Source organism: Rhinoraja longicauda, chromosome 24 (genome assembly GCF_053455715.1).
Source record: "Rhinoraja longicauda isolate Sanriku21f chromosome 24, sRhiLon1.1, whole genome shotgun sequence".
Lineage (NCBI taxonomy): Eukaryota > Metazoa > Chordata > Chondrichthyes > Rajiformes > Arhynchobatidae > Rhinoraja > Rhinoraja longicauda.
The window spans coordinates 18891584-18915611 of record NC_135976.1 but is presented as its reverse complement, the minus strand read 5'-3'; the positions used below and the strand labels follow the sequence as shown (position 1 = coordinate 18915611).

Below are 24028 nucleotides of genomic sequence, written 5' to 3'. Positions count from 1 at the left end.
AGGGAGTGGACAAAACTAAGGGAAGTGGAGTGAGGAGTGAGACATGAATGATGGTGTGAGGGGAGGGATGGAGGTGCCAGTGATCAGTTGGAGCACCGATGACTGAGATCAGAGTCCACTGTCCTTTATAGTCACAAAGATGCCAGAATGAAGCGTGTTTAAGTGATTTCAGTGCCTGCCCTCCTTTCCTTGTCAGTCTGTCTGCCTTATTTTCAATGGTTTCACGTGATTAACAGGGAACCATGGAATGGGTGGCACGGTAACGCAGCGGTAGAGTTGCTGCCTTACAGCGCCAGAGACCCGGGTTCTATCCTGACCTCGGGTGCTGTCTGTACGGAGTTTGTACGTTCACCCTGTGACCATGTGGGTGTTCTCCCGGTGCTAATTCCTCCCACATCCCAAAGGCTCGCAGGTTTGTAGATTAATTGGCTTTGGTAAAAAACATTGTAAATTTTCTCTAGTGTGTAGGATAGCGCTAGTGCAGAGAGATCGCCAGTCGGCACACTCGGTGGGCGTATTGTATGCTTTCCTTCATTGGTTGGGCCACTGAGTATAAGAGTCAGGAAGTCACGTTGCAGCTTTGTAGAACTTTGGTGAGGCCGCATTTGGCATATTGAGTGCAGTTCTGGTCACCCCAATACATGGTGGCTCAGGAGGCTTTAGAGAGGATACAGAAAAGGTTTACCAGAATGCTGCCTGGATTAAGGGGTAGTAACTACAAGGAGAGGTTGGACAGGCTCGGATTGTTTTCTCTGGCATGTCAAAGGCTGAGGAGAGACCTGACAGAAGTATAAAAACATTATAAGAGGTGCAGAGAGGGTAGACAATCAGAACCTATTTCTTGGGGTGGAAATGTCAAAGACTAGTCATAGGTTTAAGGTGCGAGGAGCAAAATTTAAAAGAGACAAGTTCTTACACAGAGAGTGGTGGGTGCCTGGAACGCACTGCTGGGGTGCTGGTGGAGGCAGATATAATAGTGGCATTTGAGAAACTTTTGGATAGGCGCATGGATATGCAGGGAATAAAGGGATATGGATCACATGTAGACAGAGGAGATTAGTTTAACTTGCCATTATGTTCGGCATGGATAATGTGGGCCGAAGGGCCTGTTCTTGTGTTGCACTGCTCCGTGAATTAAGGGGACAGCAATGTCTCGTCATAGTTCCTTTGATCTTGTGACACCGAACTCAATTGCTAATCTTTCACATCAGCAGAGCAGTGCGTGACACAGATCAGGTGTACATGAGGCTGCTTGGTCCTGCACTGGTGATTGTCGGAGGCGGGAAATGAATGTATTTAGTTGGAGCAATGGAGCGTAGAGAAGGAGTTGCTGCTGACAGAGAACAAAGTCTAATTTTAGAGCCGTTCTCACTGTCAAGGACTATTTGTGTTTAATTTCTCTTGTAACGTCATTGGCTTTGTCAATTTTCTCTAGTGTGTAGGATAGCGCTAATGCACAGAGATCGTCATTTTGTGATACCTTAGGCACTTTTTGTAGCAAAGCATTCAAAGTGTGCAGATCAGTGCATGGAATGGCTCTGTAGCTCCAACAAGCCACTGGTGGCATAGAACCATGCATGGATTCATTGCTTTGCTATGTGCAATGTCAAAATTCTTTATTCGTTTATCTACTATCTACTATCACTGATTATTCCTATGTGCAAGAAATATAGAATTGGGGATATTATTTTTGACTTTGCACTACAGTGTGTGTGTGTTAGCGGGCGTATAAAATATACACACAAACATCGATTTATATATTACACTGCATAGGTATACACACATATATATATATATAAGTACCCATATAACGTGTGTGTATATATAAATATATATATTTATATGTACACATACACATATAACTTTTATATTTATATGTGTATATATATGTGTATATACACACACACACACACACACACACACACACACACACACACACACACACACACACACACACACACACACACACACACACACACACACACACGTGTGTGTGTATATGTATGTATTACAGTCTGAAGAAGGGTCTTGGCCTGAAATGTCACCCATTCCTTCTCTCCTGAGATGCTGGCTGACCCGCAGAGTTACTCCAGCATTTTGTGATACCTTCGATTTGTACCAGCATCTGCAGTTATTTTCCTATATATATATACATACATACACACACACACACACACACACACACAGGTTTATTTATTTATATACTGAACTATTGTTTATTATGGTGTTTGCAGAGTACTGTGTTCACATTTCTATTGTGCTGCTCCAAGTAAGAATTTCATCATTCCAGAATCATGACACGTGACAATAAAACAATCTTGACTTTTGTCATTCGAGTCCAAATCAGCTTAAAAAACCCCCAAAAAACAGGAAAGCAGGGGCAAGAGTTAAAATCTGCAGTCATGTAATTCTTCTGAAGGTGCCCAAGTTGTCTGTCAGCCACTAAACTGTTGCAAGTGAGAGTGAATACCCCATCCCGTGTGAACCGCACTGGATTCCTGTTGCTCAACTTCCCACCCATCAAGCCTGACCCAAGGCGTTAAGTTAGTGCAGCTTGTTTTAGCTGGGGAAATCTGGAGTTTATTCTTCTCCACTGAAGATCATGGACTACGTAGTATGATTTCTGCTCATATTTCCAGCAATCTTTTCCTTTCCGACCTTGCCCAAACCTTCACAAGCCCATGAGTGTTCACGCAAGATCGATGCCTATATTGGCCACCAGGGTGACGTGAATCAATTCTTCCTGTTAAATGGCGGTGCATTCATCCATGGAGTCACAGAGCCATACACACAAACAAACATGCCTTTCAGCCCAACTTGCCCATGCCGAACAAAATCCCCCATCTAGGAAGTTAGTGTAAATAAATGATCACTGTTTGGCAGGAACTTAGTGGGCCCAAAGGCCTGTTTCAGTTATCTATGATTCCATGCCTATGACTTTAATATTACGCACATTTCTAAAGATTGATTGAAAGATACAGCACAGAAACAGGCCCTGCGGCTCAACTAGTCCGTGCTGACCAACGATCATCCGTTCACACTTGTTCTGTTATCCCAATTAGGCATCCACTCCCCACGGTAGCGCAGCGGTAGAGTTGCTGCTTTACAGCGAATGCAGCGCTGGAGACTCAGGTTCGATCCTGACTACGGGTGCTGTACTGTAAGGAGTTTGTACATTCTCCCCGTGACCTGTGTGGGTTTTCTCCGAGATCTTCGGTTTCCTCCCACACTCCAAAGACGTACAGGTATGTAGGTTAATTGGCTGGGTAAATGTAAAAATTGTCCCTAGTGGGTGTAGGATAGTGTTAATGTACGGGGATCGCTGGGCGGCATGGACTTGGAGGGCCGAAAAGGCCTGTTTCCGGCTGTATATATATGATATGATGATATGATATGAGGGGTAATTTACAGAGGCCAATTAACCCACAAACACCACACATCTTTTGGATGTGGGAGGAAATCAGAGAAAAGGCTGATAAGATTCTTAAACCATTGAGCTGTTTAGTTTAGTTTAGTTTAATTTAGGGATATAGCATGGAAGCAGGCCCTTCGGCCCACCGAGTCCACGTCGACCAGTGATCCCTAGTGACCAGTAACCTAGCACCATCCTACAAACCAGGGACAATTCACAATTTTCACTGAGACCAATTAACCTACAAACCTGTACGTCTTTGGAGTGTGGGAGGAATGAGAGCACCCAAAGTAAATCCACCCGATTGGTCACAGGGAGAACGTACATATTCCGTACAGAGGTCAGGATCCAATCTGGGTCTCTGGAGCTGTAAGGGCAGCAATTCCACCGCTACGCCACTGTGCCACCCTTTCCTTACGGCGAAGGAATAAAGAGAAGCAGTCGTCTTCAGGAAATGTTTATTCAGAATATGCTGATAAGACTCTCAAACCACTCAGCTATTAATAGCTCCAGGCACCGATAAAGGCACACGGATTGAAAGATGAATTCACTTTTCCTTTCTCCCTTTTCCGGGAAAAATGAACTCCAGTGTTCAGCGTTTCCCACTCCACAGGTGCTTCCGTTCCGCTCTAACTTCACAAACCCGTCAGGTCTGATCACGGAGGCTCCTCTGCGGAACATGTGGGTCAAATGATTTACCATTAAATGTAAAACAATAGAAGGCAGTTTGGGGCATCACTGGAGGCAGATGGAGGAGTGAAGAGTCAGTGATTTATGTCTGTGTTCCTGTGTTGTGGGTTGATGCTGAGTTTAACCCTCCAGCACCGACACCTACAGCTGCTTGCTCTTGTACGTGTCGCTGATGCTGGAGTGGGCAGTGAGATGCCCTGCACACCCCCCCCCCCAACTCCCAGCAGCACTCCTGCTTTCTGCATCAGGAGTTGGACAGGTTTTTAATAGCACCCAATGGATGAGGCCAAGGAAAGAGCGTTAACTTCGCGGCCCTGTTTCCACCAATCTTTCCACCGCTACGCACAAGAAGCGCAAGACGCCATTGTATGCAGATGCCGAGAAGTTTGTTCAGCTCTGGCAGAACAATTTCTAATCTTGTGATGTGGACTTGATAAGAAGACGCAATGGATTGCAATTGACACATTTTATTTATTCTTGAGCAAATCTACAATGAGTCATACAGCAAGGAAATAGGCCCTTCGGCCCAACTTGTCCATGCCGACCAGATGCCCCAACTACACTAGTCTCATTTGCCCCTGTTTGCCCATGTCCTCTAAACTTTTCCTATCCGTGTACCTGTCCTTGTGTCTTTTGAATGCTGTTATTGTACCTGCCTCGAGACCTGAAATAATATAACATGCCTGCACGGAGTTTGTACGTCCTTGTTGCTTTGGTTTAGTTTGGTTTAGAGATACAGTATGGAAACAGGCCCTTCGGCCCACCATGCTGACCATCGATCACCCATTCATACTTTGTTATTCCACTTTCACGTCCACTCCTTACACATTCGGGACTGTGAAAAACTATTATCTGCCTCACTGGAGACCATCCGACTACCTTTAATTGGATTTGATTGGACTTTATCTTGCACTAAACATTATTCCCTTTATCATGTATCTGTACACTGTGGATGGCTCGATTGTAATCATGTATAATCTTTCCGCTGACTGTCAGCGCAGTGGCATAGTGGTAGAGACCCGGGTTCAATCCTGACTAGGGTGCATGTCTGTAAAGAGTTTGTACGTTCTCCCCTTGGTCTGCATAGGTTTTCTCTGAGATCTTCAGTTTCCTCCCACGCACTCAAGACCAACAGGTTTGTAGTTTATGAGAAAATAACTGCAGATGCTGGTACAAATCGATTTATTCACAAAATGCTGGAGTAACTCAGCAGGTCAGGCAGCATCTCGGGAGAGAAGGAATGGGTGACGTTTCGGGTCGAGACCCTTCTTCAGACAATTGTAGTTTAATTGGCTTGGTGTAAAATTGTAAAATTGTCCCTAGTGTGTGCGGGATAGTGTTGGTGTACGGGGATTGCTGGTCGGCGTGTACTCAAAGGGACTATTTCCCGTGTGTATTTCTAAACTAAAAAAATAAACTCAAAGCCTTTCACTGTACCTCGGTATACGTGACACTAAACTAAACATTAGGAACAATTTTACAGTATCCTTTCTGTCTTACCTTCTCCCTCTCTTTCATCAGCCAGAACCATCAGATAAGTGATATTACTAAACATGAGATTGTATAATGATCTAAACTCCTGATTGTGGTTTAGTGTACACTGCAATCAATGTAACCCTGACTTCACACTATCTAGTCACGTTGGGTTGGCAATGATTGCCCACATGTTAAATCCCTCTGCTGCTATCCATTTGCTAAGTGCAATGTTAGCTTCAGATCACTTCAATCTGTGCATTTTGCTTCCAGCCCCTCGTTCTCCGAAGACATTGGCTACTACATCACAGACTGAGATCAAAACCAGCCTTTATTTGGATTGTGGAGATCAATAAGTTACAGGATAAACATTGTAAACTGTCAAGAGTGTTTTTACCTTCACCCTTAAATAATCTTTCATGTTTATGTTTCAGATCAGCTACTTTGCCACATTGATCAGGTTCTTGCACCGACCTACACGACACTAATCCACACACCCCAGACCACCCTTTGCCCGGCCAGGGTCTTGTTTTTTTCCCTCAATGTGTTTCACAGTCATCTCTTGTATTTTTTATTTAACTTTTTATGGATTATTATGGTATCTGCTGAGTATTATGTGTACATATCTTTAGACATTAGAGACACAGCATGGAAACAAGCCCCTTGGCCCACCGAGTCCCCACCGACCAGCGATCACCCCGCACAATAGCACTATCCTACGCATCGGGGACAATTTATAATTTTACCGAAACCAATTAACCTAAAAACCTGGAAGTCTTTGGAGTGTGGGTGGAAACCGGAGCACCCGGAGACAACCCACGCGGTCCCAGGGAGAACGTACAAACCTCGCACACACAGCACCTGAGGTCAGGATCGAATCCAGGTCTCTGGCGCCGTGAGGCAGTGGCTCTACCAGCTGCGTCTCTGTGGGAAATAATTCATTTTGAAAGAAAAGTGAGGGGAGGTACCAATTTAAAAGAAATGCAGAGAAATTTGTGACGTCAGCACTGGTTGTGGAGAACATTGTTGGCAGGCCTATGTCGGAATAAAAATATCATTGCACCAAATTAGTAACTGCCTGACTCCTTCTGTTCTTTGATTTATTCCACCGTGATAGTGAACTTTACATTAGTTTATCAATTTAAAAAAGCAGGGTTGCTCATCATTCTTATTTGATCAAATTGTCTGGCTGTACGTGAGTTTATGTTCACAGACTCGGGATAAGCCCAATTAAGTGACGTTAAAAGAGGCTCTATTAATTGTGAGGCATTTTACACTTTGTTTTGCAAATTTAAAGGTACATTATTTGCAAAGGTAAGAAGCATTTTCAGGATCCTGGCGCTTTATGCGTGGATAGAAAAAGATTTTCTGATGGTTTATTTAGATGGATGATTATTAATTGATGGCGTTGTAAAATGGAAATGTGACTTTGTGCTTCGGTTAATGTTTTACGAGCGGCCCCCGTGAGTATAGAGGGATGAGCTGGTTTTTGTCTTGTTTCAGTAATGGCCAGTCCCCAGCGATTCCAGGGCCACAGTCGTGTCTCATGGACGAACCTGGCCGGCACCATCACGCTGCCCTGGTGCGTGGCCATGATGTTCCGTACACGCCAGGAGACGGGAACCTTCATCCAAGCCGACGCCGGTCAATTCTCCACACTCACCATTCAGGTCGGTGATTTTGGGAACTGACGCATCTCACGGGGGCGGGGCTGCACGGTGACACGGCGAGTAGAGTTGCTGCCTCATTGCGCCGGGAGACCCGGGTTCCACCCCGATTACGGTTGCTCTCTGCACGCAATTTGTGCGTTCTCCCTGTGACTGCGTGGGTTTCCTGTCACACTCCATAGACATGTGAGGTTCACCTGCACCTCCTCCAACCTCATCTATTGCATCCGCTGCTCCAGATGTCAACTTATTTACATCGGCGAAACCAAACGCAGGCTCGGCGATCGCTTCGCTCAACACCTGCGCTCGGTCCGCATTAACCAACCTGATCTCCCGGTGGCTGAGCACTTCAACTCCCCCTCCCATTCCCATTCTGACCTTTCTGTTATGGGCCTCCTCCAGTGCCACAGTGAGTCCCACAGGAAATTTGAGGAACAGCACCTCATATTTCGCCTGGGCAGCTTGCAGCCCAGTGGTATGAACATCGACTTCTCCAACTTTAGATAGTTCCTCTGTCCCTCTCTTCCCCTCCCCTTTCCCAGATCTCCCACTGTCTTCTTGTCTCCACCTATATCCTTCCTTTGTCCCGCCCCCCTGAGATCAGTCTGAAGAAGGGTCTCGACCCGAAACGTCGCCCATTCCTTCTCTTCTGAGATGCTGCCTGACCTGCTGAGTTACTCCAGCATTTTGCGAATAAATACCTGTGGTTGTAGGTTGATTAGTCTCTGTAAATTGCCCTTAGGGAGAAAAGATCATGTCATAAGTGAAGAAGCAGAATTAGGCCATTTGGCCCATCGTCTACTCTGCCATTCAATCATGGCTGATCTATCTCTCCCTCCTAACCCCATTCTCCTGCCTTCTCCCCATAACCTCTGACACCTGTACTAATCAAGAATCTATCTATCACTGACTTAAAAATATCCACTGATGGCCTCCACAGCCTTCTGTGGCAAAGAATTCCACAGATTCACCACCCTTGAACTAAAGAAATTCCTCCTCATCTCCTTCCTAAAAGAACGTCCTTTAATTCTGAGGCTATGACCTCTAGTCCTAGACTCTCCCACTAGTGGAAACATCCTCTCCACATCCACTCTATCCAAGGGAGTGGATGCAAAACTGTGATAACATAGAACTGGTGTGAATGGGTGATCATTGGTCGGCACGGACTCGGTGGGCTGAAGGGCTTATTTCAATGCTGTATCTCTGAACTGAAAAAAACTAAAATGGCAGTGTACAGTCTTGTGTATAAAAGACTGACATGGACTGGGGATTGCATAAGGAACAGAAAGCAAAGGATTTGAGTAAAAGGGTCAGTTTTGTAAATTCTGTACAAAATGTTCCGATTCTGTCCCTGACCTGTTCTGCAAATTGTCCCTAGTGTGCAGGATCGTGCGAGTGCACTGGGTGATCAGAGGTCAGTGCGGACACAGTGGGCTGAAGGGCCTGTTTCCACGTCGTATCTTTAAACCAAACTAATAAAATACCTTACAAATTACTTTAGTGGTTAACCAGACCTCCCAGATGACAACAAGGGGTGAGGAAGAGTGACTGCCTGGTGACTAAATTGCAGGACAAATATTCAAGGACCTAAGTGGATGACTCAGATCTAAGGAGTCAGAGGATGCAGGCGAGGCACTAAATGAGACTCAAAGCTTCATATTGCCTGTAGCCAGTTTGATAACATTAATATCAAAGACGTACAGGTATGTAGGTTAATTGGCTGGGTAAATGTAAAAATTGTCCCTAGTGGGTGTAGGATAGTGTTAATGTACAGGGATCGCTGGGCGGCACGGACTTGGAGGGCCGAAAAGGCCTGTTTCCGGCTGTATATATATGATATGATATAATATGATATGATATGATCACTGAGTGTTCAGGTTCTATTGCAGAAATGAAAATGCAAAAGTCAGGCACCAGTGCAGTACTGAGGGAGGGTTTTCATTGTCTCTGTGTGTGTCTCACTCTCGCTCTGTCACCCTCTCGCCCCCCCCCCCTCGCCCTCCCTCTTGCCCCCCACGTTTACTTTACTTTAGAGATACAGCATGGAAACAGTCCCTTCGGCCTACCGAGCCCATGCCAACCATCCATCAACCGTACACACTAGTTTTCTACTATTCCACTTTCTCACCCACTCACTCCACACTAGGGGCAATTTACAGAGAGCAAATTAGCCTACAGACCCACACACCTTTGGGATGTGGGTGGAAACCTGAGCACCCGAAGGAAACCCACGTGGTTACAGGGAGAAAGTGCAAACTCCACACAGACAATATGTGTGTGTGTGTGTGTGTGTGTGTGTGTGTGTCTGTGTGTGTGTGTGTCTGTGTGTCTGTGTGTCTGTGTGCGTGCGTGTTTCACAGAGTACTATGTTTGCATTATCTGTTGCCTGCTGCAAGTAAGAATCTCATTGCTCTGTTTCGGGACATACGACAATAGTTCACTCTTCACCACGCAAACTTCGCCATGAAGTGACAAGGGAGATGTCTGACTTAATTAGCGGTGGTCTTTCTAAATGCGAGTCGTTGTTTAATGGTGGTGGCTGCCTTATTTGGTTGCACCCAGTACCGTTGACAGTGGTATCGCTATCTTTTTCAGCTGAGGGAGGGCAATGTGAATCTGAACGTGTATCGATCAAACAGCCAGGTCACCACGCTTACAATGGACCAAATCAAAGTGAACGATGGCGATTGGCACCATTTGCAGCTGGAGCTGAAAGGTTCCAGAGATGAAACAAATGCCAAATACACAGCCCTGATGTCGATAGACTATGGGCTGCACCAGGTAATGCCGACCACTCTATGATATTTCTTTAGCCTGCGCGTGGTGAATCTGTGGAATTCTTTGTCACAGACAACGGTGGAGGGCAAGTCATTGGGTATTTTTATAGCAGAGTTTGGCAGATTATTGATTAGTGAGGGTTTCAAAGGTTACAGAGAGAAGGCAGGAGAATGGGGTTGGGAGGGAAAGATAGATCAGGCACGAATGAATGGCGGAGTAGACTCGATGGGTCGAATGGCCTGATTCTGCTCCTATGACTTATGAACATGAATTTATATGTCAAACTATTGTTTACAGTGACTGAAGGAAAGAAATTGCATGAGGTTAGACCCCTGACCGTAAACCAGCATAATCAAGGACCAGTCTCACCCCAGTCACTCCCTCTTCCCCCTCTCCCATCAGCAAAGAGGTACAGAAGCACACCTCCAGATTCAGGAATAGTTTCTACCCAGCTGTGATCAGGCAACTGAGCATGTCCCTCTAAACTTGTCTATCCATGTACCTGTCTACATTTTTCTTAAATGTTGAGGTAGTACTTGGCTCAACTAATTCCCCCGGCAGCTCGTCCCATACACCTCCCACCCTTCAGGTTCCTATTAAATCTTTCCCCCCCTCACATTAGACCTATGTCCTCTGGTTCACGATCGCCCTGCTCTGGGCATGAGACTGTGCGTCTGCCCGATCTATTCCTCTCACGAGATGGTGTGTAGTCGAGACGTAAGTAACTGCGGCTGCTGAGGACACTAAGTGTTGGGGGAACGCAGCTCGTCAGAAGGTATCTGGGAAAGGCCATGGGTCTGGGGGAATCCAAGAGGAGGGGCACCGGTGGAAGCAGGAGAAGGGGCCATCACTGGGTGGTGACGACTCCTTCCCAGAGAAAAAGGCAAGGAGGCGACAGAAAAGAAGCTCGACTCCATGGCGGGCCTTTAACCCGGTGAGGTGGGGACAGAGGAGTACAAAGGTTAGGCCTCCGTTGAGGAGTTCTGACCTTAAACGTCACCCATCCTTTTTCTCCATAGATGCTGCCTGACTGGCTGAGTTACTCAAGCACTTTGTGTCTACATGTCTTCGGTATCTGTGGAGGGAATGGACAGGACCCTTCTGCAGACTCAAAACAAGAAGAAGGGTGCTGACCCAAAACATCATCTGTCCATTTCCTCCACAGATGCAGCCTGACCCGCTGAGTTCCTCCAGCACTTTGTGCTTTGATCATGATTGCACCATCTGCAGTTTACGTATGGACAATGAGGCAGAGAATGAGTGAAGTGCAGAATAATATTCACCCCAAGTCAACAGCAATACAGAGGAGTGGTTGAGTATTTGGAAACTTCTGTGGCACTGTGATACCTGGAGTACCTCCATTTGACTCCTGGTCAGCATTTTGGAAGTCAGGAAGGCAAGAGAACTCCGACATCTTTCTCTGCCAGGCATCATTTGGAGTGGTGCTATGTTGCAGATACCATAAATCTCCTTTTGGTTTGAAACAGAGTCAAACTAATTGTGAACTGTGCATGGATGGTGATTTACAAAGATAGACCCAAAGTGTTGGAGCAATTCAGTGGAACAGGCAGCATCTCTGAAGGGAATGGATGCGTGACGTTTAGGGACGGGACCCTTCTTCAACTGTGCATGGAACCTCACGTGTAACAAGAAGCAATAGTTAGACGGCAATAGGGCGGCACGGTAGCGCAGCGAGGGCGGCACGGTAGCGCAGCGGTAGAGTTGCTGCTTTACAGCGAATGCAGCGCCGGAGACTCAGGTTCGATCCTGACTACGGGTGCTGTACTGTAAGGAGTTTGTACGTTCTCCCCGTGACCTGCGTGGGTTTTCTCCGAGATCTTCGATTTCCTCCCACACTCCAAAGACGTACAGGTATGTAGGTTAATTGACTGGGTAAATGTAAAAATTGTCCCTAGTGTGTGTAGGATAGTGTTAATAGTGTTAGTGTGCGGGGATCGCTGGGCGGCGCGGACTTGGTGGGCCGAAAAGGCCAGTTTCCGCGCTGTATCTGAAATATGAAAAAAAAAAGAAGAAAAATAGACAGTAGAAACAAGGAATTGCAGATGCTGGTTAGTACAGAAAAGGACACCAAGTGCTGGAGTAACTCAGTGGGTCAGGAAGCATCCCTGGAGAACATGGTTCGGTGACGTTTCTGGGCGGGATAGGTGACATGTCTTCCCGTCTGAAGAAAGCCCCTGACCTGAAACGTCGCCTATTGGTGTTCTCCAGGGATGCTGCCTGACCCCCTCCACCACTTGGTGCCCTTTTCTGTATTAACCAGCATCTGCGGCACTTTGTGTCTAACAGTTAGGTGGGGTTTCCCTTTAAAACCTGAGTCTCGTGAAGATGCTCAACTCTGATTTCCGGTCCACTTCACAGACGATGGTGGAAATCGGCAACGAGCTGCATGGGCTGAAACTGAAGACGATCAGCATCGGTGGCGTGTCGGACAACAATGGCAGCGTGCTGCTGGGCTTCCGAGGATGCATGCAGGTACAGTGAGGAGCTCGGTGGCTGCAGTCACAGCATAGACAGAGCCTCAGCCACGCACTATTACCCTGCGGATACATAGAACACAGTACAGCACAGGAACAGGCTCTTTGGGCCACAATGCTCGTGCCAAAACATGATGCTGAGTCAAACCGATCATCTCTGCAGGCACACGATCCATATCCCTTCATTCTCTGCATATGGAACAGAACACAGGAATACCATGCTAAAATAAACCAACCTCATGTGGAGGCAAATGAGGTTAGTTTATTGTGGCGTGATATTCATCAAAGGGCCTGTTCCTGTGGTGTATTTCTCCATGTTCCATGTTCATTGGCGTGCACATGATCCTTAGCCTTCACATCCCTGTACACCCATGTGCCAGGACAAACTCATCCTTTTGCCTGCGCTGCATGCTCTGCAATCTACGCTCAAAGTCCTCCAATCTGCACTCCATATCCTTCCATATCCACGTGCCGGTGTAAAAGCCTCTGAAACACCACGATCGTATCTGCCTCCACCACCATCCCTGGCAGCACGTTCCAGCCCCGCTCATCCCATTTAAACTTTGCCCTCTCACCTTATAGTTAGTGAATGTGAAATTGGGATATCATAGAACTAGTTGTGAATGGGTGATCGATGGTCGGCGTGGACCCGATGGGCTGAAGGGCCTGTTTCCACGCTGTATCTTTCAATCGACTCGATCTATCACTTGTCCTTGTGTTCGAATCAATTACCTGTGTACCTAATATTTCAAGGCATGTGGTACAAATGACAATGAAACACCCTTGACTCTTGCTTCTGTGAAGAAAGTCTTGCTAGAAGCTGATGCCGACGCAGCTGAACTGGTTGCTTCAGGGAACCTCTGTAAGACCTGCTGTTCCTTTCCCAGGGGGTGCGGATTGGTGAGACGCCAGTCACCACCGTGGCCCTGAACGTCAACCATGCTGAGAAGGTCAACGTGGAACGAGGTTGCAGCCTTCCTGACCCTTGTGACTCCAGCCCGTGCCCCACCAACAGCTACTGCAATGACGATTGGGACAGCTTCTCCTGTAGCTGTGACCCAGGTAAGGAAGGGACCCACTGGTGGGCACGTGGGGGGTAGAGCGCAGCTGGTAGGGGGCAGGGTGTACATTGTGGGGCATTGGGTGAGGGCGTAGGACCTGGGGGTAGGGCGTAGAGCATAAGTGTTCGAGTGTAAAGGATAGGGGATAGAATAGAAACCTGAGGGGTGGCTTTTTTACACAAAGTCTTTGGAACGAGCTGCCAGAGGAGGTAGCTGAGGCAGGTACTGTCACAACATTTAAGAAACATTTAGAGGGGAACATGGATAGGGTTGGTTTCGAGGGATGTGGACCAAAAGCAGGCAGGTGGGACTAGTGTAGATGGGACATGTTGGTTGGTGAGAGCAAGATGGGCCGAAGGGCCTGTTTCCATGCTGTATAACTCTATGACTTGGAACTTTGAACATAGAACTTTAAACATAGGACATAGAGCCTCACGGGACAGGCCCATCGGCCCACAATGTCTGTGCTGTACATGATACCAGGACCAACCTTTATTTACCTGCAATAATGCATATCTTTCCACTCGCTGCATATCCATATGTCTATCCAAAAGTCTCAATGCCACTATTGTATCTGCCTCTACCGTCACACCCTGACAGTGCATTCCAGCCACGCTCTGTAAAAATAAACTTGCCCGCACATCTCCTTTAAACTTCTAAAAGCTCACCCTGAAGCCAGGCATTTTCTTAATCCACAAAGGAATTTTCACACGTCACGTCTCAAAGACCATCCACTTGGCGTCCAGAAATGTTTCCACTAGAACTGTTAAACACGTGGGCATCATTATGCTGTGCTGTTTCATTTTAAAGTTACGGACAAAGTTAGTAGGCACATGTCCACTCAAGTCAGCTAGTATTGAATTTTTAGTGAACGAATGACTTAGACATTTATTTCACAAAATGCTGGAGTAACTCAGCAGGTCAGGCAGCATCTCAGGAGAGAAGAAATGAGTGACGTTTCGGGTGTAGAGTTATACCAGACTTAAACAGGTCCTTCGGCCCTCTTGGTCCATGCCAACCATCACCCACTCATTTACACTCATTTCATTTTAGTCAACAATGTTCTTCAGGACTCGAAGTGTCCAATCTAACCTGTGTTGACTGGTGACATGCACGTATTTCAAAGAATAATATTGAATTATGTTAGCTTAAAGATTAGAAAGGGAAAGATGTTGTGCTGAGCATTGTGAATGTGAAGTATTCACCATTTAATTTGTCATTATTGGATTGAAAAATAAACAGATTTGATTAAGCCCTTATTTATTCAATTGAATAATCCCTAGTGTTTATATTTACTTATTATTACAGTTGTGATCCCCTTTATTTGAAGAGTATATATAAACATAGCACAAAAAGTAAGGAAATTTGTGTTTGGTAGATTATTTCTTTGTTGTAACAATGCTTCTTGGCAATAAATCTTATACCGTTGGAAAGCCTGTTTATTTCCCTTTTAAATGGTGCCACATTTGTAAGGAACATGCATTTGTGGATGAGCAGCAGAGCTGAGTATATGGGATGCGCCCATGAAAAATTTGCCAAATCTTCTCTGCCAATGCCAAACAGCTTATTCTGCTGTTGCTATTGACTCTTGTTTTGAGCTTCTGGTACCCCCAGGTGCTGACAAGAATGGGATGCCATCCCACAACAGTGTGTGACCAGGCTGGTGACCAGCATGAGGAGGAGGTGCCAGGCTGTTGTGGCTGTGTATGGTTCTTCCACACGCTACTGTGGCTCCTGTTTATTAAATGAATAAATTGTTAAATTGCCAATATGTCTTGTTTCTTCAGACCAATCATCCAATCCACCAAACAACACCGAACAAGAGTCAATGGCAGAATAAGCTGTTTGGCATTGGCAGAGAAGATTTGGCAAATTTTTCATGGGCGCATCCCATATACTCAGCTCTGCTGCTCATCCCACAAATGCATGTTCCTTACAAATGTGGCACCATTTAAAAGGGAAATAAACAGGCTTTCCAACGGTATAAGATTTATTGCCAAGAAGCATTGTTACAAGAAATAATCTACCAAACACAAATTTCCTTACTTTTTGTGCTATGTTTATATATATGTGTGTGTGTATATATATATATCGCCGAGAGATTTCAGATATGACGTGGTTATATAATCAAGCAGATAGATCCAGAGTTTAGGAGAATGAGTGAGATCTCGTTGAAGAATTGGACAGCAGTGAATGCTGTGAGGATGCGTGCTTTAGTATGGGAATTTAGAATTAGTGGCTTTCTCTCAGGAAAAGGCGTCATCTCTTTTGGCTGGAGGTGCTGAGGTGCATCTGAGGGGAACTTCTAACATAACAAAATAACATTTGAACATTTAAAAACTGTTTAGATTGCTAATCCATTGCCACTTATTAATGGCAGGTCCAAGAACTGACTTCCCAGACTGATAGACCGTATTGGTATTGGATTCTTATTGTCACGTGTACTGAGATTCGGTGATAAGCTTGTGTGCATGCTATCCAGTCAAATCATGCTTTCCATGAGCACAATCAAGCCATCCACCAGTCTAACGGGTAGTGCAAAGAGCAAAATACCAGAGTATAAAATATAGTGTTATAGCGTTACAGTTACAGAGAAAAAGCAGGTTGGAACTTTGGGTCTACACCATAGCTTTTGGGAGAACCATTCTGTAGTCTGATAATAGAGAGGAAGAAGCTGTCCTGAGCCTGGTGGTATCTCCCCAACCTAGCATTTAGCTATTCCATTACCACATGTCGAAAACAATAACTGAGGAAATAGTGAAAGAAACAGTTTCCTCTTATCCTGCACTTGATCCATATTGGAGTGAATTCATCAGAGTTTATTATTTGTACACTTCGGTTTGTTGATTTTATGCTCAAGATTGTAGCATCTGCAGTGTGTGGTGTCTCTGCGTAAAATGTGGCTTGTTTTTATTAATTATGGAAGTGCTTCCTCTCGGATCATTTCTAGGTTATTATGGTGAGGAATGCAAAGACGTGTGCTCCCTCAACCCCTGTGAACATCTCTCTGTCTGCAGCCGGAAGCCCAGTTCATCGCACGGTTACACCTGTGACTGTTCATCCAATTTCTTTGGGCAATACTGCGAAACAAAGTAAGTAGCATCAACGTTATGTTGTAGCCTTCGCGCGACTCTTACGCTCTCAGTGTTTGTTCAACAGGGGCTTGTGGGTTATTTCATAGGTTATAGGAACAGAATTGGGCCATTCGGCCCATCAAGTCTACTCCGCCATTCAATCATGGCTGATCTATCTTTCCCTCTCAGCCCCATTCTCCTGCCTTCTCCCCATAACCCCTGACAACTTACTAATTAGGAATCTGTCGATCTCCGCCATAAGATATTATTTTAATGATCTCCACAGCCTTCTGTGGCAATGAATTATGCAAATTCACCACACTCTGACTAAAGAAATTTCTCCTCATCTCCTTTCGAAAGGAACATCCTTTTATTCTGAGGCTGTGGCCTCTCGTCCTAGACACTCTTATTAGTGGAAACACCGTCTCCACATCCACTCTGGATGTTTTAGCGGCAGCACAGTGGTGCAGCTGGTAGAGCCACTGCCACACCGCGCCAGTGACCCGGGTTCCATCCTGACCCTGTGTGCTGTTTGTGTGGAGATTGCATGTTCTCCCTGTGACAGCTTGGGTTTCCCCCGGGTGCTCTGGTTCCCTCCCGTGTCCCAAAGACGTGCGGGTTTGTAGGTTAATTGGCCCTCTGTAAGCTGCCCCTAGTGTGTAGGGAGTGGATGAGGAAGTGGGATAACAGAGAACTAGCGTGAATGGGTGATCAATGGTCGGCGTGGACCCGGTGGGCAGAAGGACCTGTTTCCATGCTGTGTCTCTTCACCAAACAAAACTAAATTGAGCTAAAACTTAATAAATTATACGATCAAATATTCAGTGTGGATGGCCAATTAGGGATGGGTACTTGGGAAAGCTGGTTTTGACAACAATGCCCCAGCTCCTATGGAAGAATAAATATTTCCGATAATCTAATACCACAAAAAGACCAAGGTCCCCAAAAGGGTTTTGTTTGGAGGATGGGGTCTACATCCTAATTCATTGTGAGAATCTTTCAGTAGTCGGATAACAAAGGGGAAGAAGCTATCTAATTGGCTGAGTGGAATGTGCTGGAGCTGCTTCTGTACTTCTTAGGACAATAAAATTTGCCCTGTCTCAGCGCTAGGCTTTTCTTCAAACAGTGACCCTCGTGAGATGTCAGGTTTGCTCCTGACTTTAGTAGCCTGGTGATCTTTTAGAGATGTATAAAATCATGAGAGGAATAGATAGGGTAGAGGCACAAAGTCTCTTGCCCAGAGTAGGGTGAATTGAGAACCAAAGGACATAGGATTAAGGTGAAGGGAGAAAGATGTAATGGGAATCCGAGGGGTAACTTTTTCTCACAAAGTGTGGTGGGTGTATGGAATGAGCTGCCGGAGGAGGAAGTTGGGGCAGGTACTATCACAATATTTAAGAAACATTTAGACAGGTAAATGCATAGGACAGGTTTAGAGAGATGTGGGCCAAATGCAGGCAGGTGGGACGAGTGTACATGGGACATGTTGGATGTGGTGGACAAGTTGGGCCGAAGGGCCGGTTTCCACACTGTATGGCTCTAAGTGTCGATGGCTCGAGTCTGCTTGTCTGACAATTGAATCTTTCTGCCCATAGGATTGACCAACCTTGTGCGAGAGGATGGTGGGGTCACCCTGTGTGTGGACCTTGCGACTGTGACGTGAGGAATGGGTTTGACGCTGATTGTAACAAAACCTCCGGAGAATGCAGGTGCAAGGTGAGCAATGTGCTCTGAATTACTCAAGCCTCTCTACAGTCACCTGTTCAAAGTCATAGAGCCCTTTGGCCCAACTTGCCCATGCTGAAATGTAGAAATAAGGAACTGCAGATGCTGGTTTATACCAGAGATATACACAAAGCGCTGGAGTAACTCAGCGGGGCAGGCAGCATCTCTGGAGAAAAATGATGGGCGACATTTTGGGTCGGGTCTGAAGAAAGGTCACAACCCGAAACGTTGCCCGTCCTTTTTTTTCCAAGGAGCTGAAGATGCTGGTTTACAAAAATGGGACACAAAGTGCTGGAGTAACTCAGCGGGTCAGGCAGCATCCCTGAACAACATGGTTAGGTGACATTTGGGGTTGCCTCCCATACTCCAAAAGACATGCGGTTTGGTAGGTTCATTGGCTTCTGTGAATTGTTCCTCGTGTGCAGGGTAGAGCTAGTGTACAGGTGATCATTGGTGGACACGGACTCAGTGGGCCGAAAGGCCTGTTTCCACTCTGTATCTCTAAAGTCTATGGGCATAAAGCATTGTGGGAATGTTGTGAACTGATCCGTATGAAATGGAAATGGTTCAAAAATCACGGTGCTGCCGAATGATTGATTTTACAGAAGCCAATTAACTTACAAACCTGCACGTCTTTGGGATGTGGGAGGAAACCGGAGCACCCGGAGGAAATGGCTTGGATGAAGGGATTGAAAGTACCATTAGCAAATTTGCAGATGATACAAAGCTGGGTGGCAGTGTGAATTGTGAGGGAGATTCTATGAGGTTGCAGGGTGACTTGGACAGGTTGTGTGAGTGGGCAGATACATGGCAGATGCAGTTTAATGTGGATAAGTGTGAGGTTATCCATTTTGGTGGTAAGAATAGGAAGGCAGATTATTATCTGAATGGTGTCAAGTTAGGAAAAGGGGACGTGCAACGAGATCTGGGTGTCCTAGTGCATCAGTCACTGAAAGGAAACATGCAGGTACAGCAGGCAGTGAAGAAAGCTAATAGCATGTCGGCCTTCATTGCGAGAGGATTTGAGTTTAGGAGTACTGTGTGCAGTTTTGGTCTCCAAATTTGAGGAAGGATATTCTTGCTATTGAGGGCGTGCAGCGTAGGTTTACTAGGTTAATTCCCGGAATGGCGGGACTGTCATATGTTGAAAGACTGGAGCGACTAGGCTTGTATACACTGGAATTTAGAAGGATGAGAGGGGATCTTATCGAAACATATAAGATTATTAAGGGGTTGGACACGTTAGAGGCAGGAAACATGTTCCCAATGTTGGGGGAGTCCAGAACCAGGGGCCACAGTTTAAGAATAAGGGGTAGGCCATTTAGAACGGAGATGAGGAAAAACCTTTTCAGTTAGAGAGTTGTGAATCTGTGGAATTCTCTGCCTCAGAAGGCAGTGGCGGCCAATTCTCTGAATGCATTCAAGAGAGAGCTAGATAGAGCTCTTAAGGATAGTGGAGTCAGGGGGTGTGGGGAGAAGGCAGGAACGGGGTACTGATTGAGAATGATCAGCCATGATCACATTGAACGGCAGTGCTGGCTCGAAGGGCCGAATGGCCTACTCCTGCACCTATTGTCTATTGTCTATTGAAATGCACGTGGTCACAGGCAGAACGTGCAAACCACACAGACAGCACCCGTAGTCGGGGTCAAACCCGTGTCTCTGGTGCTGTAATGCAACAGCTCTACCCCCTGCGCCACTGTGCTGTCCTAATGACGTGTAATTTCTATTCAGGACAACTATTACTGGCCCGCGGGAAGCACTGCCTGCCTGCCATGTGACTGTTACTCCATGGGTTCTGTCTCGCGATTGTGTGACATGGAGACGGAGCAGTGTCAGTGTAAACCTGGTGTCATCGGACAACATTGTGACCGTTGTGACAATCCTTTTGCAGAAGTCTTCATTAATGGATGTGAAGGTACGTTTAGATGTTCAATGGTTAAATGGTGCTTTATTGTCACATGTGCGAAGTGCAAACGTACAGCTACGTTCTTTTCTTACAAACAGTCCAGTAGAGTATTACCGTACCTAAACGCATCCCCCATTAGCAAGAAATCGTCTACTGATCCCGCAGGCAAGAGGCGCTATGTTTTGCCGCCGTTTTCCAAGTCCAGTCCAGTCCACGTTCTAGGTAGCATGAGCACTGTCTGACTCGGGTGAGACCCAGGCTGCTGCAGGGCCTCCTTGGTCGACCAGTGAACCCACATCCCCCTTCTCGCCCGTCCGCCTTTGATCCCCATGGGAGCCTCACTCAGCCGAGGGTCCAGGCCAGACTCCGGTCCCTCCTCTCCTCCCGGCCTTGCTCCTCTACCGCCGCATCCATCGTCATTGCCGGCTCCATCCTCCCGGCCTCTGGCCAGTCCCCCAGTCCCTCCTCCATCCTCCCGGTCTCTGGTCTTCAGGGGGCGGCTACCAGATGATGGAAATGTGTGATGAATGTCGCAGTCTGCCAGCATCATCTGGCAGCTCGTTCTGGATACCAACTACTCTGTGTGAAAAATGTACCTGAGATTCCCTTTCAATCTCCTCCCTTAAACCTTCAGTATACCTTGTAGATTCAGCCATAAGGTAGATAGGCAGAGTCCATTTCCCATCTCTGTTGCTTCTAATCTTATATATACCCCGATCATGTCACCGTTAGACTTCAGTGATACAGCACGGAAACAACCCCTTTGGCCTCCGGCCCCATGCTGACCAGCGAACACTCTGTACACTCGCATTATCCTCAATATTAGGGGCAATTTACAATTTTACCGAAGCCAATGAATCTACAAACCTGTACATTTTTGGAGTGTGGGAGGAAACCGGGGCATGTGGAGAAAACCCACGCAGTCACAGGGAGAACGTACAAACGCGGTACAGACAGCACCCGTACGTGTCCTATCCATGTACCTGTCCAATAGTTTATTAAACGTTGCAATAGTACCTGCCTCAAAGACCTCCTCCAACAGCTTGTTCCATACACCTACCACCCTTGGTATAAAAAAAGTTACCCCTCAGGTTCCTATTACATTTTTCCCCCCTCACCTTAAACTTATGTCCCCTGGTGCTTGATTCCCCTACTCTTGGCAAAAGACTGCATCCCATTATGAATTTCCAGCAATATTTTTGAGATACAACATACTTGTGCAGTTTAAGATACATGTTCGGCAGAAGTATTAAACATTATTCAGTGACTATGCATAACAGGACATATATTTTTGAAACGATATATGTTCAGTATATTGTCACCGAAAGTTTAAAATCATGATTTGCATTTGATTTAAATGTAGAAGCATTGCAGTCATACAGTGCGGAATGGGAAATATAGAGCAAATGGAATGAGTGTTGATGGGCAGAATGTTGGGCATGAAAGCAGTGGGCCGAAGGGCCTGACGATGCTGCACGACTCTATGACTCAATGACTAGAATGGTGAAAAGAAAAGACACAAGGCGCTGGAGTAACTCAGCGGGTCAGGCAGCATCTCTGGAGAACATGGACAGGTGACGTTTCTCCAGTCTGATTGTGGCGGGGTGGGGGAAGGGGAGGAGAAGAAGAAGCTGGAAGAGAGGAGAAGCAGGACAAAGCGGAGCAGGTAACGTGAGCACAGGCGAGGGGGGGGGGCTTTCAGATAGGCAGACGCCTGGACAAAGGTCAGACTACGGCAGCAACAATTTTACATTAAAATCAAATATGAATCATGATTTTAAACATTCGCTGCTATTTTACAAAACAAACACAATGAACAATCAGCGCATGTTCCAATATGTTCTAAACTGCCCACGGAGGGACTCTGCTGGACTAGGATGTTGATGCAGCTTGCCATTGGCTAGAATGTGCAGATTGTGGAGAAGTGGCCGATTGGTGTCATGGGGAATGAAAGTGTTTTTATTGTGTTGGGGGGTATTTAATCGCTTTCTTTTCCTTTCAGTGATTTATGACAGTTGTCCACGCGCCATGGAGGCAGGGATCTGGTGGCCAAGGACCAAGTTTGGGTTACCTGCTGCCATGCCTTGCCTCAAAGGATCGACGGGTAACGTTGTCTTTACATTTTCACCTGTCTCTGAAGTAATTCCTCGTTCTACACTCGCAATGATCCCATCGTTGACGGGCTGGCCGCGTGGCCTGGTGTTACACGAGACGAAGGCAGACTTCCAGTATCAGACTGAGGTTTTGTCAGCTGACACAGCGCCTGGAACAGATGTCGGCACACGCACTGTAGGAAGCACACTGTTGGGTTGCCTCGCAGCTTGGGTTGGTAGCAGCTCTGCCCAAGACCGCAAGAAACAGCAGAGAGTTGTAGATGTAGCCCAGTCCATCTCACAGAGCAGACTCCCCACCATTGACTCCATCCGCACTTCATGCTTCTTCAGAAAATCAGCCAACATCATCAAAGACTTGTCCCACCCTGGTCATTCCTCTTTCTCCCTGCTCCTGTTGGGCAGAAGCTTTCAAACACAAGATTATTGCAAGTTTAAAGCTTTGCCCCTCTCTGCTTAAAGCTGTGCCCCCCTAGTCTTTGTTATCTCCACCCTGGGAAAAGGGTTCTGACTGTCTACCCCATCTATGCCTCTCGCAATCTGATATGCTTCTATCATGGCTTCTATCAGTCCTGCTGGAAGACCCATCAACTCGGTGAAAGACGCTCTTTGGTCTGACGGAAACTTGTTGGCCTTCCAGCAGAGCGAGATGGGAATGTTGTCAGGGAATGTTGCTGACCAAAGTCCCGATCCAAAACTCTTGAGTTCATAGTCTGAAGAAGGGTCCCGACCCGAAACATCACCCATCCTTTTTCTTGGGAGACGCTGCCTGACCCGCTGAGTTACTCCAGCCCTTTGTGTCTATCTATGATTACAGTCAAGCTGTGTACAGAGACAGTTTAAAGGGAATAATGTTTAGTGGAGGATAATGTCTAATGATTATGGTGATGGCCACATGCCTTTGTTGTTGTCAGAGTGTGCTTTGGGCAGTTACTGAAATCCCCAGTCAATCTCTCCGTAGGCACGGGAATTCGACACTGCGATGAGCACAGAGGTTGGCTTCCTCCAGATCTCTTCAACTGTACCACCAATACCTTCGCCGAGCTGAAAATCTTAGTAAGTCTCGTAGATTAGTTTACTTTAACTTAGAGCTACAGCATGGAAACAGGCCCTTCAGCCCACCGGGTCTATGCCGACCATCGATCACCAGTTCACACCAGTCCTATGTTATCCCACACTCGCGTCCACTCCCTGCACATTAAGGGGGGATTTATAAAGGGCCAATTAACCAACAGACCCGCACGGCTTTGAGATGCAAGAGGAAACCGGAGCATCCGGATGGAAATCCAGGCGGTCACCGGGTTCGATCCTGACCTCGGGTGCTGTCTGTGTGGAGTTTGCATGTTCTCCCCGTGATCCCACTGGTCCTCTGTAAGTTGCCCCTGGCATGGAGGGAGTGGATGTGAACGTGGGATAAAATAGAAATCGTGTGAACGGGTGATCGATGGTCGGCACGGACTCGGTGGGCCGAATGGCCTGTTTCCGTGCTACATCTCTAAACTAAAAACAAAAATCTGATTCTTCTTTTATTTTTCACTGCAAGTGCGCGAGATGGCTTCTTGTGACTCATTTTGTGGGCAATGCTGCAGTGATTTTGCCGAAGGGAAGATCACTTTCTTGGGGGCATGTTTTT

At 46.5% G+C, this 24028-nt stretch overlaps 1 protein-coding gene across 5 annotated transcripts in view; it reads left to right on the top strand.

The window, feature by feature from the left end:
- The window catches only part of celsr2 (cadherin, EGF LAG seven-pass G-type receptor 2), a 198603-nt gene that overhangs the window by 143663 nt on the left and 30912 nt on the right, over positions 1 to 24028 (top strand). For all 5 annotated transcript variants that reach the window (XM_078420733.1, XM_078420736.1, XM_078420735.1 and 2 more), the window contains exons 9-17: positions 7079 to 7245; positions 9838 to 10023; positions 12400 to 12513; positions 13403 to 13577; positions 16527 to 16668; positions 18246 to 18366; positions 20110 to 20293; positions 22287 to 22388; positions 23357 to 23451. In XM_078420733.1, coding sequence (XP_078276859.1) covers positions 7079 to 7245; positions 9838 to 10023; positions 12400 to 12513; positions 13403 to 13577; positions 16527 to 16668; positions 18246 to 18366; positions 20110 to 20293; positions 22287 to 22388; positions 23357 to 23451 — 1286 coding nt within the window. The remainder of the gene's footprint in view (positions 1 to 7078; positions 7246 to 9837; positions 10024 to 12399; positions 12514 to 13402; positions 13578 to 16526; positions 16669 to 18245; positions 18367 to 20109; positions 20294 to 22286; positions 22389 to 23356; positions 23452 to 24028) is intronic.